Source organism: Myotis yumanensis, unplaced genomic scaffold, assembly GCF_028538775.1.
Source record: "Myotis yumanensis isolate MYYU_CA2020_CCGP unplaced genomic scaffold, mMyoYum1.0.hap1 SCAF_1, whole genome shotgun sequence".
In the NCBI taxonomy this organism is placed as follows: Eukaryota; Metazoa; Chordata; class Mammalia; order Chiroptera; family Vespertilionidae; genus Myotis; species Myotis yumanensis.
This window is the reverse complement of record NW_027223752.1, coordinates 211,078,342-211,093,919: the sequence shown is the minus strand read 5'-3', so window position 1 is coordinate 211,093,919 and position 15,578 is coordinate 211,078,342. Positions and strand designations below refer to the sequence as shown.

The 15,578-nt window shown below is 38.7% G+C and overlaps 1 protein-coding gene across 2 annotated transcripts in view; it reads left to right on the top strand.

The window, feature by feature from the left end:
* Window positions 1-15,578, top strand: part of GABRB1 (gamma-aminobutyric acid type A receptor subunit beta1) — a 376,389-nt gene that overhangs the window by 146,496 nt on the left and 214,315 nt on the right. For both annotated transcript variants that reach the window (XR_011468725.1, XM_070397125.1), the window contains exon 4: window positions 628-848. Coding sequence is in view for 1 of the 2 variants with exons in the window: in XM_070397125.1 (XP_070253226.1) it covers window positions 628-848 (221 nt within the window). In the remaining variant the exon portion in view is untranslated. The remainder of the gene's footprint in view (window positions 1-627; window positions 849-15,578) is intronic.

The window sequence follows — 15,578 nt, the reverse complement described above, 5'->3', positions numbered from 1 at the left end:
AAATAAACATCTCCACCCAATGCTTTATAAACTACCTTTCAGGACTATTAGACAAGTTGTCATTTCTAGAAAGATTCAGATAATGGTATTAATAATCTTCATAGGGCAAACAACAGTATTCATTCAGAAGGCATTCACAGTTTGCAAAACACCCTCTCCTTTTACGTGCATACATTTTTAGTTATTACTTAGCAAACATTCCCTCCAAACATGTAGTAAATATAATATCCAGAGGTCAATTTTTGTGAACATGGGTCAGTATAATTTTCCTTTTTGACCTTCCCTGTGATATCATCACCTTAATGTCAAATATTAAAATTCAATTAAATGTTTTTTTCCTATGTTGGTGGAAATGTCTGTGCATGTATCTAATTATTGCTGTAGCACCTCTAACCTATTGGTTGCCTTGTGCTTAGAGGTGCAGATGTCAATATACTCACTCAAATGTATCCTCTTAAGGGACAGCAGGACGGGACCATGTGTCTCTGGGCATTCACAATACCACAAGCTATCACCTTCTTAAGAAAAGTCCTCAGATGATGACGATGATGATGATGATGATGATGATGATAATGACGACGACGACAGTAAATTCTTTTTTTGTTGTTTGTTTCCTTTATTTCACAGGATTATACGCTCACCATGTATTTCCAGCAGTCTTGGAAAGACAAAAGGCTTTCTTATTCTGGAGTCCCGCTAAACCTCACGCTAGACAACAGGGTAGCCGACCAACTCTGGGTACCAGATACGTACTTTCTGAATGACAAGAAATCATTCGTGCATGGGGTTACAGTGAAAAACCGAATGATCCGGCTGCATCCTGATGGAACAGTTCTGTATGGGCTCCGGTGAGTGGCTTGTGTTGCATGTTTTACTGTTGTTGTTGTGTTTTGTGTTTCTTTCTTGAGGAAATGGGCAGAGGGGAGAGAAGCAAGTAAGAAAATATCTAGAATCTTTTATCTGTATAATGCAATTATATTAAAAACCAGAAAATCTCTTTTGGAACCATTTGAGCTAAATCTAGGCAACCTTTTCCATTGAAGGTGAGTGAATTATTTGCCTTAAACTTTAAATAATAAACAGTAGTAAGAATATGTCTTTGCCAGACAGAATTTACATCTAGGTTATTGTAGAAGTTATTTATTTTTAACCAATTGCTTAATTATCTTAGAGCCACCCAGACTGAACTGTGTTCTAAGTATTCAGTATAACTACTTAATTATAAAAGGGAATTGGGTAACAATATTTTAAAGAAGTGGGACAATATTTGTGGTGACTTTGAGAAGATCCAAAGTGTGTGTGTTTTTTTAATTCTTGATTGTTTAAAGCATTACATATAGTATTACATATGTCTTCTTTTTCCCCCATTGACCTCTCCCCAGCCACCCTTACCCCCTAGCACATGCCCAACGTGGTTTTATTCCCTGAAATTTCTATGTTTTAACTTGTATATTTAGGCATATGATTCATATTGAATTAATTTTTATTACATGTGAGGTAGGGATTGAGGTTCAGTTTTTCCATATGGCTATCCAGTTATTCCAGCAACACTTATTGGTGCCTTTGACTGAATAAGTAGGAGTCTATTTCTAGGCTCTCTTCTCTTCTATTGTTCTACTTGTCCATCCTTAGGCAGTTTCACAATACTTTAATTGCCATAACTCTGTTAAATTACCAAGTCAAGTCCCACAACTTTGTACTTACTGTTTAAGATTGTTTTGGATATTAAAGGTCCTTTGCATCTGCCTACCGAAATAGACTGCTGGGATTATAATCAAGATTGCATTGAATCTGTAGGTCAGTTTGGGGAGAATTGACATGTTAAAATTATAAAGTCTTTTAATCAATGAACATAATATATCTACATTTAGTTAGATTATCCTTAAATTATATCAGCAATGTTTTACACCATAGTGGATTTTGTTTTAATTCTTTGCATCTTTGAGAATCAAGTAGAAAAGAGGTATCGTACACTTATAGAGGTCTATTCTTTTATTTTATTTTTAAATTAAGTCTTTATTGTTCAGATTATTACAGTTGTTACTCTTTTTTCCCCCCATAGATCCCCTCCACCCGGTTCCCACCCCCCCCCCCCCACTGTCCTCATCCATAGGTGTACGATTTTTGTCCAGTCTCTTCCCGCACCCCCACACCCCTTTACCCCCCAAGAATAGTCAGTCCACTCCCTTTCTATGCCTCTGATTCTATTATATTCACCAGTTTATTCTGTTCATCAGATTATTTATTCACTTGATTTTTAGATTCACTTGTTGATAGATGTGTATTTGTTGTTCATAATTTGTATCTTTGCCTTTTTCTTCTTCTTCCTCTTCTTAAAGGATACCTTTCAGCATTTCATATAATACTGGTTTGGTGGTGATGAACTCCTTTAGCCTTTTCTTATCTGTGAAGCTCTTTATCAGACCTTCAATTCTGAATGATAGCTTTGCTGGGTAAAGTAATCTTGGTTGTAGGTTCTTGGTATTCATCACTTTGAATATTTCTTGCCACTCCCTTCTCTCCTGCATAGTTTATGTTGAGAAATCAGCTGACCGTTGTATGGGTACTCCCTTGTAGGTAACTGACTATTTTTCTCTTGCTGCTTTTAAGATTCTCTCTTTGTCTTTTGTTCTTGGCATTTTAATGATGATGTGTCTTGGTGTGGTCCTCTTTGGATTCCTTTTGTTTGGGGTTCTCTGTGCTTCCTGGACTTGTAAGTCTATTTCTTTCACCAGATAGGGGAAGTTTTCTGTCATTATTTCTTCAAATAGGTTTTCAATATCTTGCTCTCTCTCTTCTTCTGGCACCCCCATAATTCAGATGTTGGTATGCTTGAAGTTGTCCCAGAGGCTCCTTACACTAGCATCATATTTTTGGATTCTTTTTTCTTTTTGTTTTTCCGGTTGGGTATTTTTTGCTTTTTCGTATTTCAAATCTTTGACTTGATTCTTTCGATCCTCTAGTCTGCTGTTGGAACTCTGTATAATATTCTTTATTTCAGTCAGTATATGCTTAATTTCTAGTTAGTCCTTTTTCATATCCTCGAGGGTCTCACTAGATTTCTTGAGGGTCTCACTAAATTTATCATCAGTTTTTAGAAAATTCTTGAAAAACCTTATAAGTGTGGTTTTGAACTCTATATTCAGTAGTTTGCTTTCCTCCATTTCTGTCATTTGTGACTTGTTTCTTTGTCTTTGCATTTTTTATGCTTCCCTGTGTTGATAGAGTGGCTTTCTGTGCTAGGTGTCCTATAGGGCCCAGTGGCTCAGTCTCCCCAATTACCTGAGGTGGACACTCTTGGTGCACCCCTTTGTGGGCTTTGTGCATAGTCTTGTTATAGTTAAGCCTTGCTTTTTGTAGGTATCACTAGGAGGAATTGACCTCCAGGCCAATTGGCTGTGAGAATCAACTGTGTTTGCAGTGGGAGAATTTCTGTGCTGGAGACACCCTTCTGGGGCAAGACTTGCTTCATTGGGGCTTTGGTGCTCACTGAGTCTACCCCCTGAGTGTGTCCGTTATGGATCTGAGGAGTTGTAATCTGGATGGTCCCAGTCTGACCACTGGGTACACTGGCTCTTGAATCTCTAATTTAGCCTCTGCCTGAGGCTACCCAGCAGGAGCTATGGAGAGATCTTCAGATTCCTCTTCTTTGTTTGGGGTTTGGAGGTGCCCAGATGAGGCCCAGCTGTGAAGCAATGCAAGCTTCTGTGGGGCCTTGGGCCTTCTTTTGGAAGTTCTGGGTCTCTCTGACCCAGCTGCAGTTTGTTAGGTAATTTTCAGATTGCAAAGGGCCAGGCCTTTCATATGCAAAAGCCTCTGCGCATGGCTTGGGTGGGGCGGGGTCTCGGGGAATTAACAGGGTGGAGCAAGCAGCTATGGCTGCTCCTCAGTCCTACCCTAAGAGGCCCCATGTCTCAGTGTCACTGCAAGCACCTCTGAGAGGAAGCCGCCCTTGAGTTCTGATCGATGCCAGACAGTCTAGTTCCTCCTGGTACAAGTCTGGGTCCCCAGAGACTCGCCCGGAACTGGAGTTCAGAGCAGTCGGGAGCTTGAGACTCCCTCTCGATTGAAAAAGACAACCATGTCCTCAGTTGCCAGCCCTTTCCACGTGCACCTCCGTACCTCTGCACTTTACTTCCATACCTCCTCTGAGTCTCAGTGTGCTTTTCTCTTTCCTTCTAGTTGTAGAATTTCCACTCAGCCAGCCTTCCTGTGGTTCTGGATGATGTATGTTTTGTCTTTTAGTTGTATTTTTGAAGTGGTTGTGCGAGACATCAATTTCCGGTGTTTACCTATGCTGCCATCTTGGTTTCTCTCCTAGAGGTCTATTATTAACCCTCATGTAGTAGGGGTTCTTTTAGGCTACAGTTTTAGGCTAATATTTAAATTAGCTGTCAGTTTTATGAAATATCAAAATTATGACATACTAGTATTATTGTAGGAAATGTAGAATAGTGTTTTTTTTTAATTCTTTTTGTTACCTTTTGTGATCCCTTTGTAAAGCTGATCAAAGCTATACATCCAGAGACTCATTTAGCCTCAAATTTCCCTACTATTTAAGAGTGTTTGTCAGCGTCCTTAAAAATTCTTCCTCACACCATTGCCTTTGAGCTAAAACTCTTATTATGGGTCACAATCCTACAATTAATGTCTGTACGTTCACCAATACCCCCAAACAATATGCAAATGGAAAAAATAAATCTTGATGAAACTTGTGAACTTAACCTAGTGGTTGGTTATCTTTAATCTTATTGCTGCACATTCTTTTCAGACTTTGCTCCATTCTTTTATTAAATTCCCCAGTCATCCCTCTCTATTGGCTCTCCCCACCACCACCCCGTGTTCTCTTGGAGCACCCCTCCTTTGGTTTCCTCCACTTCCTCATCACCCATTAACTCCTCAATCTCCAAAACTATGGTGGCCCTCATCCATGTGACCTTCCTAAAATAGCTCTTTCAAAAATTCCCAGCACCAATTTCAATCTACACTCTTGACTTCTCTGAATAATTGAAAAGTGATGACTGACCTTGACTTCAGGATTTCCAAGACCCAACACAATTATTTCATTATTCTTATTCTGTCTCTTTGCTATTCAATCACTTGTTCCTCTTTTGTTTCTAATAGTGCCCAGCTCATTGAATTTAACAGCTTAAGTATCTAAAATCTCAAAATCACTGAGTACAGAAAAATATTTGTAATTGCTTACTAAGCATCTCTATCTAGATACCCTTCCAGGTCCTCCTGACATGACCCCTATTTCATATTATCTGTTTTTTCATCCTACTCCTTTCCTACCTGCTAACAAAATCATTATCACCCTGGTCAATAGGCATAAATGCAGCATCTTTTACTTTACATCTCTTTTGTCCCTGAGATCCAATCTGCTGCTTTTACTCTATCTCAACCATCTCTATTTCCAAACTGTTCCCATCACCAAATAAATCAACATCCTCACTATATGTCGCTTCCTAGCCAATTTCTTGTCTCAGTTTTTCCCCTTTTCATCACTATCTTATTTTTTCCTACAGTGTATGTCAGATCATATCACTCCCACATTAAAAAAAGTTTTTCACAGTCCCCATAAAAAGTATGTTTTCAGTCTTCTGTGTCGAATCTAAGACCCTCCCTCTATGTATAACCAAAGTTCTTTCCCACATTATTGCCCATTTTCTTCCTCTAAGGCCTTTAAAAACAGCTTACTATTTCTCTGAACACATCCAGGACATTTTAAATTAAATATGTCCCAAATATTGCATGTATCATATCTATACTAAAAAACAAAAAAAGAACAAACAACTATTGCTATTTATTTGAAATTCAAATTTAACTGAGCATGTTGTATTTTATATGGCACCCTTATAGCCCTACTGAAATGCACTCCCTTCCCTATCCCCAAAGACTTTCCCCCACCTCACTACTTTCTCCTTACTATCTTTTTAAGCCTTTCTCAAATTCCATTTTCTCCATGAGGACTTTTGCAATCTCCCTAACCAGATAAAAACTCTCTCTCATTTGATACCTTACTTCACCTTAATCTCATAAAGGCCCTTGAGATTTGTTTGTAACTCTCTTATAATACTCTATCTTTCTGTTTAAGAGTTATTTTTCTGTGATGCAAACAAAATTGTATTTGTTGAAATGTGAACTCTATTTCCTTAACCTTTGTATACCCTCTCTCAAACCAAATCAATGTTTGAAAAATTGAAATGAAAATGTGTAGGATGTGGTCCCCCAACTCAAGATAGTTATCAGCTGCAACATTTCTGATATCTAAATGATGACTTTTAACAAAAGAGAATCATTGCTGTTAATGACCAGATGTGTTCTGCCTCTTGTCCAAACATGATCCAGCTGGCTGCAAACCCCGATTTTCTCCAAGGCCTAGCCCTGTGGGTGCTGAAAGACTGTGTTTATCTTTCCATGAAAATGGCAGGCATGGAATGACTTAATTCTGGGAAGACATTTAGTGGCATATTTAACATCCTTAAATTACCCTTTTGTTTGCATTTCCCTCCTAACTATGGCCTTGGCTTTTCTTTCAAAGTCCCATAATACTTCTTTTTTGCAGCTTCTAGCAAATGTGAGCCCAGAGCCAGATGGCTTGAAGGTATATGTGAGACTGGGCAGTGGAATTGGTAGTAAAAACCTTCCAGCCAAATACTAGCTCACACTGGTACTCAGTAAGTGTGTTGCAGAGTATGTATGTGGAGTTGTGTCCACACACTGTAAGCAGACACAGTAAGATGAACTTACCACATCATTTTAACTAATACCTAAATAAATATAAATAATTGAAACTACAAAATGCCTCAGGCATTATGCAAAGTACTCTACTGATACTGTTATATTTAATCATTACCATAACACTGAACTGTATAGTATTTTTATGCTACTTTTATAGATACCAATACGAGGAGATCTAAAGTAACTTTACCTTTCTCATATTTTATTATTTACTTTCCATTTGTAAAATTTTTTAAATATTTATTGTTGAAAGTATTACATATGTTCCCCTTTTTTCCCCAATGACCCTTTCTAGCCTGCCCTCCCCCCGCAGGCCTTCAACACCCTATCTCTGAGTCCATGGGTTATGCATATATGCATACAAGTTCTTTGGTTGATCTCTTCCTACCCACCCACCAACCCCCGCCTTCCCTCTGAGATAGGTCCAAGCTGATATACACATTACAATTGTCTGATGAATTACCTGAAATTTCTTTTACTCTAAATGTGTCCTATTCCTTTATTCCCCCTGGTAATTATTTTTAAATCATGTTATTTTTATGATTACATCTCCTTGTTGTAAATGTGTTTCTCTATTTCCCACAGCTGAGGCTTGGACAAACATGTATTAGTTATTATGTTGTGTTTTGGCAAGATGGCTTCCCAAGCCATATTGTGTACCTCTATCAGGAGACACAAATGCCTGGATATATCTCTTTTTGTGATCTGAAACTTGATGAGCAGATTTAGGCATGGGCAATCTGATATAGCTACTGTTATAATCCCATTAATTTATATGTAATTGTATTAGTTTGCTATGGCTGCTGTAACAAAGTATCACAAAATGTGTAGTTCTGGAGGCTGCCAGGTTGGTTTCTTTTGAAGGCTATGAGAAGGATCTCTTCCAGGCCTCTCTCCTTGCCCTGTAGATGACTTCTCCCCATGTCTCTTCAGATCTCCTTCCTTCTATGTGTATCTCTGTGTCCCCTTTTTACAAGGACAGCAGTCATAGTAGGCCTATGCTAATGATTTCCCCTTAACTTGGTTACCACTGCAAAGACCATATCTCCAAATAAGGTCACATTCTAAGGTACTGGAGGTCAGGACTTCGATATATGAATTTCGAGGGACACAATTCAGGCCATAACAGTAAGAAATTTTAGCAGCCTCTGATAACCTTTCCCTAAATTTATTTAGAGTTTGCAAAATGATATTGTTCTATCACTCCTTCTTTACTTATTAACTAAGTTATTCTCTAAAGAAGAACTCTCCCTCATCAACTATTGGGTAATCCTGAGGTAAAGTTGGTACAATGAAGGTAGGATCCGTATTTGATTGTTCTCCCTCATTTAGCAGTTTTCAAATTAACAAGTTGTTTCCCAAAAACCCCCAGATGTGATCACTCAGGTTTGGCATTTTGTTGTTTGTGTGTTTATCCTCATGAAGTCACATGCTATAAACAGGCATGTCTGTTTCCATCCACTGTAGCTATTGTTATTTTTGATTCTCATTTTGTCTTATCTTTGGCCAGGGGCAGACCCTTTAAATTGGCTCCTGAGGTCTTTCAACATGACCCCAGTTGTCTCTGATAGCTTCCTTGCCTTCTGTTACACCAACTTGCACACTCTTTGTCCCAGAAATGGAGAAGATACATCATGAGTTCATACTGATGTTTCCAACTCAAGTTTAGAATTACAGAGCTTTTTAGTCAACTTCTTTGACTTAATTTTTGTTTCTTTTCCATTAAAAATATTGATTCTTAATATATTAACATGCTTATTTATTTACTTTATCCTATTAAATATGCATAATATATGCATGAGCATATATATATTATTCATAATAGCTTTTAAATAATAGTAGCAACATTATTGTTACTAGTGATGTGACTACCAAAAGGGGGTGAAGATTTCTCTGCAGTCTTTTTTTTTTTTTTGTCTTTAGGATATATCACGTTACAGATATTGAGTAGAATTACTATGTTGAAGTTATATTTTAAGTTTCAGTTTAGAACAGTTCCTTCCTGCAGGGTTAATCTACTAGTTCACTTCATTTTGCTTTTGATTTTTAAAATTAAGTTAACTCAATTTCATAATTATATAAAACATTTGCATGGTTCTAAAGACAAAACGTAAAACGAAGTCTTACCTCCTTTGCTGTCCCCACTCTTCTCCCATTCCTTTCCTTCCCCAAAGGTAAGCATTTTCATTTGTTTGGGGATTTTCCCTCCGTTTTAATAGACACATATGTCTATTCCCACCTTTGCTAGAAGGTAGCATTGTACACCCAGTAGTCTTTACTTTGTAAACTGATTTTGCAAAGCCACCGTAAATGTTGGAAGCAGAGTTTTAACCCAGACCTTCTCATTTTGGCTCACACCCTTAGCACTTGCACAAAGCAGCCTGTTACTCTCCTGTGTGAGTCTTTCTTTCCCTGAAGTTCATTTCTAGGAAGACATTGTTTTTGTGGATGCTTTCGCTTCTCACTATTATAGAAATGAAAGGAATTGCAGAAGGTGCACAGCATGAATGGGGCTAACTCTGCCAAGTGGGTGAGTTTTTAAAAAATGTACACAACTGTGTCAGGTTCGCTAGCACGTACTCATGACTCCAAATTCCAAAGAGACTCCTCTAAGCTTCTGCCTCAGAAATGCATCTAATGTTTACCAGAAACCTGTGGCCTGATGGGTGTGAGAACTCCCTACCGCATTTGCTTACTGAGCTCTACTCCGAATCAATTCTTTGATGTTCTTGACAGTGCCTGACCATGGGTTGTACAGGAGAACAAAACCAATGGCTACATTTATTAAATATAAAAGAAAGAGAGAGTTTTCCACTACTCCTTGGAGGATCATCTCCTCCTGTCTTGGTTTTCATGATAAAGCAAAATAAAAAAGTAAAAACAATGATTTTGAGAATACAGATCCAAAAGGAAGCCTGCAGTGTTGATTTTAAAGGTAGTTTAGAGATCCCTAAGTGTTTATGTTAGCTTTCTACATTGATTGTACACCCTGAAAGAAGTTATTCTCTCTCCCTACAGACTTTCCCTGTATAGAAGCAGTTACTATTGTATTCAAGAGTTCTGATCAGATCGCACAGGGCTTACTCTCAGATGTTGGGCAAAAATATTGTTGATTGTAGAGAATAAATATGGGGGCTGGTGCAGTGTTTGCAGAGGAGGGCTGGCTGATATTGATAAATGCATCCTGTTAAGAGAAAGAAACTTTTACTTCAAATGGAAGACAGGGAAAAAACAGGCCATGCATAAAGAATAGATAGCTCACTTTATTAGAAAGACCGCCTGGAGACACTTCCCCCACCAAAGAGCACAGTATTGTTATTCCTCTCACACTGTGGTTGGCTTATATGCTAGAGTTTCATCCGTGGAGTACAGAAAGAGCTATTTAAAATGTTCTCCAGTGAAAGGGCTATACTTTTGTCTCTCAAAGATATATATATTTTTTTAATAGAGGCCCGATGCATGAAATTTGTGCAAGGGACTCAGCCCCTGATGCCGTGGTGGCCGCCTCTGCCTCCGTCCCCGCTACACGGCTTAGTCCTGAAGGTCATCTGGAAGGACACCTGGTCTAATTAGCATGTTATGCTTTTATTATTATAGATATTTCTTATTCATCTATTTATATATGAAAAGGTTTATTACAAAACGATGCTTGTTAGGGTATTCTTTTTGATCATTATAATATTATGATTACTTTACTAAATGAGCATTTTTAAATAATTATGCAGCTACTATAGCTATTGTGTGATTATGTGATCCATGGCTGTGTAAGTACAATTAAATTAATTAAGTAAAAGATGGACCATAATTTATCTGAAAAACAGCCACAGCCCCTCAAGTTCATAACCTTCATTAGTCTGTGGAATAACACCAATGTGAACTCTCAGGATAGAGGTAAATAACAGGAGGGAAAAACTGAAAGAAGAAGGAAGATGAAAGGAAGGAGAGAACAATGAAGGAAAGGAAAACCAAATATGTTAGATAATGTGCTGTGAATCTTAGAACCTAGTTAATACTATTACAAATGACACTACTTCCAAGAAGGTGTATTAGGCTTTGACAACCGTTTGTGGATTTTAAAAGTATTCTACTCCATGATTCTCAATTCATTCCATTAAACCATCATTTTCAACTTTGGTATTTTAGCACTGCTCTCATGAGTTTTTGCCACAACTGTATATTATCTAAAATATTGATTTATTTTTTTTACTTAAGTTTATATGCATGTATGTATATAAATGCATATAAAATTTTAAAGGAAGATTTCATTAGTCTTGTACATGAAAAAAACATTATTTAAAAAAATAGAGATTAAAGTACATCTAAGCTATAAATTTTATTAAAATGTAAAAATGATTATCCATGTTCTATTTACAGTGATCTTTCCTTGTAGAATTGAGATAATAATGTTGATTCTTATTATAGGATATTAAATAAGTTAATAACAACAAAGGATTTACAGTATTCTTTTTTTTAATTTAAACTCTTTATTGTTTAAAGCAGTGGTCGGCAAACTGCAGCTCGCAAACCACATGTGGCTCTTTGGCCCCTTGAGTGTGGCTCTTCCACAAAATACCGACTTCTGCGCATGGGCCACAAAGTTTCAATCGCACTGTATGTGTGTGCCGCATGTGGTATTTTGTGGAAGAGCCACACTCAAGGGGCCAAAGAGCCACATGTGGTTCGCGAGCCGCAGTTTGCTGACCACTGGTTTACAGTATTACATAAGTCTCCTTTTTCCCCCATTGACATCTCCTTGGCCTTTCCCACCTCCTAACACATGCCCTCACCCCCACCCCCCCATCCGTGTTCTTTGGTTATGCTCATATGCATGCATACATGTCCTTTGGTTGATCTCTTATCCCCTCACCCCCCACCTTCCCTCATAGGTTAGACAGTCTATTCTATGCTTCTATGACTCTGGTCCTATTTTTGTTGATCAGTTTATGTTGTTCATTATATTCCATAAGTGAGTGAGATCATGTGATATTTATCTTTCTCTGACTGGCTTGCTTTGCTTAGCATAATGCTCTCCAGTTCCATCCATACCGTTGAAAATGGTAAGAATTCCTTCTTTTTTATAGCAGCATAGTATTCCATTGTGTAGATGTATCACAGTTTTCTAATCCATTCATCTGCTGATGAGCACTTAGGCTGTTTCCAAATCTTAGTTATTGTAAATTGTATAGCTATGAACATAGGGGTGCATATATCCATTCTTATTGCTGTTTCTGTTTTCTTGGGATATAGTCCTAGAAGTGGGATTACTGGGTCAAATGGAAGTTCCATTTTTAGTTTTTTGAGAAAGCACCATACTGTTTTCCATAGTGGCCACACCAATCTGCATTCCCACCAGCAGTGCAGGAGGGTTCCTTTTTCTCCACATCCTCTCCAGCACTTGTCATTTGTTGATTTGTCGATGATAGCCATTCTGACAGGTGTGAGATGGCACCTCATTGTTGTTTTGATTTGCATCTCTCGGATGATTAGTGACTTTGAGCATGTTTTCATATGTCTCTGGGCCTTCTGTAGGTCATCTTTTGAAAAGTGTCTATTGAGGTCCTTTGTCAATTTTTTTATTGGATTTTTTATCTTCCTTTTGTGAAGTTCTATGAGTTCCTTATAAACTTTGGAGATTAAACCTTATTGGAGATAACATTGGCAAATATGTTCTCCCATGCAGTGGGCTTTCTTGTTGTTTTATTGATGATTTCTTTTGCTGTGCAGAAGCCTTTTATTTTGATGTAATTCCATTTGTATATTTTCTTCTTAGTTACCATTGCCTTAGAAACTGCATCAGTAAAGATTTTGCTACTACAGATATCTGCTACTTTGCTTCCTATGGCTTCTTCTAACACTTTTATCGTTTCCCGTCTTACATTTAAGTCCTTTATCCATTTTGAGTTTATTTTTGTGTAGGGTGTAAGTTGGTTGTCTAGCTTCATTGGGGGGGGGGGGGGTGGGATGAATCTGTCCAATTTTCCCCACACTATTTATTAAAAAGATTATCTTGACTCCATTGAATGCTCTTGCCTCCTTTGTCAAACATTAATTGAGCATAGTGGCTTGGGTTGACTTCTGGGTTCTCTGTTCTGTTCCATTGATCTATATGTCTGTTCTTGTGCCAGTACCAAGCAGTTTTGAGAACAGTGGCTTTTTAGGATAGCTTGATATCTGGTATTGTGATCCCTCCAACTTTGTTCTTCTTTCTCAAGATTGCTGCAGCTATTTGGGTTCTTTTTTTATTCAAGGTGAATTTTTGGAGAATTAGTTCCAGGTTTTTGAAGTATGCCATTGGTATTTTAATGGGGATTACATTGAATCTATGGATTGCTTTGGGTAGTATGGACATTTTAATGATGTTGATTTTACCAATCCTTGAACACAGTATATTCTTCCTTTGTTTGTGTCTACCTCTATCTCTTTTTTCAGCGTCCTGTAATTTTCTGAGTACAGGTCCTATACTTCCTTGGTTAAATTTACTCCTAGGTATCTTAATTTTTTGTTGCAGTGATAAATGTGGTTGTTTTTTTTAGTTTCGTTTTCTGTGAGTTCATTATTGGTATATAAAAAAGCCATAGATTTCTGAGTTAATTTTGTATCCTGCTACGTTGCCAAATTCATTTATTAAGTCTAGTAGTTTTTGATGGAATCTTTGGGGTTTTCTATGTACAATATCATGTCATCTGCGAGTCCTGGTGTCCGTGGTTCAGCAGCAGGTCCCTGGCCAGATTGATTGTAGGATCCCGGGTGGTGTCTGAGGGCCCCCTGTGTAGAGGTGAGGCTGAGCTCCCAGTCACAGCTGATCTTTCTTTCAAGATGGTGTGGCCTCTGTGGCAGAGCTGGCGCTCCGGGAGAGATTACAGCAGTAGCAGAGGCTGCCCGGCTATGCAAGCCTAGTCCTCCAGCCCCCGAAAGTCCTGCGTGATCTAGCTGTCCCTCACTCAGACACACACACACACACACACACACACACACCACATGTCCACACACACCCCTTTTGCTCCCTCCCTCACTCACACTGTCTCCCTCACTGCCATCCTCCAGGCCACCATCTTGGAATCCTTACAACATTCTTTTTTTAAAAAAAAAAAATATATTTTATTGATTTTTTACAGAGAGGAAGGGAGAGAGATAGAGAGTTAGAAACATCGATGAGAGAGAAACATCGATCAGCTGCCTCCTGCACATCTCTCACTGGGGATGTGCCCGCAACCCAGGTACATGCCCTTGACCGGAATCAAACCTGGGACCTTTCAGTCCGCAGGCCGACGCTCTATCCACTGAGCCAAACCGGTTTTGGCCTTACAACATTCTTTTTTTTTAAAAAATATATTTTATTGATTTTTTACATAGAGGAAGGGAGAAGGATAGAGAGTTAGAAACATCGATAAGAGAGAAACATCGATCAGCTGCCTCCTGCACACCCCCTATTGGGGATGTGCCCGCAACCAAGGTATATGCCCTTGACCAGAATCAAACCTGGGACCCTTCAGTCTGCAGGCCAACGCTCTATCCACTGAGCCAAAACAGTTAGGGCTCCTTTCAACATTTTTGACACGTTGTAAGGGTCTGATGAACATTGACTTATATTCTCTAAAACTTGTGGTATATGTACTATAGATAATAAATATGTGCTAATGACATAATAATGAGCATGATTAAAATAAAGGCCCAAATTTTCTTTACTAACCTTTTGGGGCACCAAGTAAAAATCAGCATCCCTTTTAGCATTAGGTATCCTAGATTGTGAATTGACTACCCTAAAAGCCACCAGTTGGCTATATTGCAATTCAACATCTAATATTGTATACCAAAGGAAAACCAGAGACTGTTTCTCAGACCTAAAATTTCACCTTGGTTTCTCTTTTAGAGATAATACTAAACCTGCTGTTACTTCTTATTATTAACTATTATTACATCATAACTTTCAGATGTGGAGCAGTCGATGGAATATGATGCTTATGGATCATTCAGTATCCCATCACCATTTTGAAAGCAATAGTCTAGTTTAGAACAGAAATATCACAGAGGATTTCTGGAAAGATATGTGCCATTGAATACAGTAAGAAATCCCTAGCCTGTGTTGCTCTGTTGGTTGAACATTGTCCAATGCATGGAAAGTTCAATTCCCAGTCAGGGCACTTGCCTAGGCTGTGGGCTTAATTCCTGGGGTGGGGGGGGGGGGGCGGTAGTGGAAGATGGGTGCATCCGAAGCAGCCGATCACATCAATATTTCTCTCCGTCTCTTTCCTCTTTCTCTGAAATCAATAAAAATGTATTTTTAAAAATACAATAAAAACCATATTTGTTAAGGCTACTAGTAGATGTTTTAGAAAAATATTAACTTATTTTTTTACTAGGGGCCTGGTGCATGAAATTCATGCACTGGGGGGTGGGGTGGTCCCTCAGCCCAGCCTCACCCCTCTCACATACTGGGAGCCCTCAGGGGATGTCCTACTGATGGCTTAGTCCCGCTCCCTGCTCCCCTTGTGGAGCAGGCCTAAGCCGCAGTCTGGCCTCCGTTTGTGGGAGGCGACCGGGCTGATCAGGGGAAGGCGCCAGCCCCATCACCCCGCTGCTGCAGCCACTGCCAGTCACTGCAGCCACCAAGGTGTTTTCATCAACACAGACTCCAGTCCCTTCACCTTGAAAAAATGACAACTTTCTTTAGGCATTTTCAAGATGTGTCTTTCATAGGATATGACATTTCTTTATTATTTTTTTATCCTCACCTGAGGATATGTTTCCATTGATTTTTAGAGAATGTGGAACAGAAAGGGAAAGAGAGGGAGAAACATCAAAGTGAGAGGAACACTTTGATTGGTTGCCTCCTG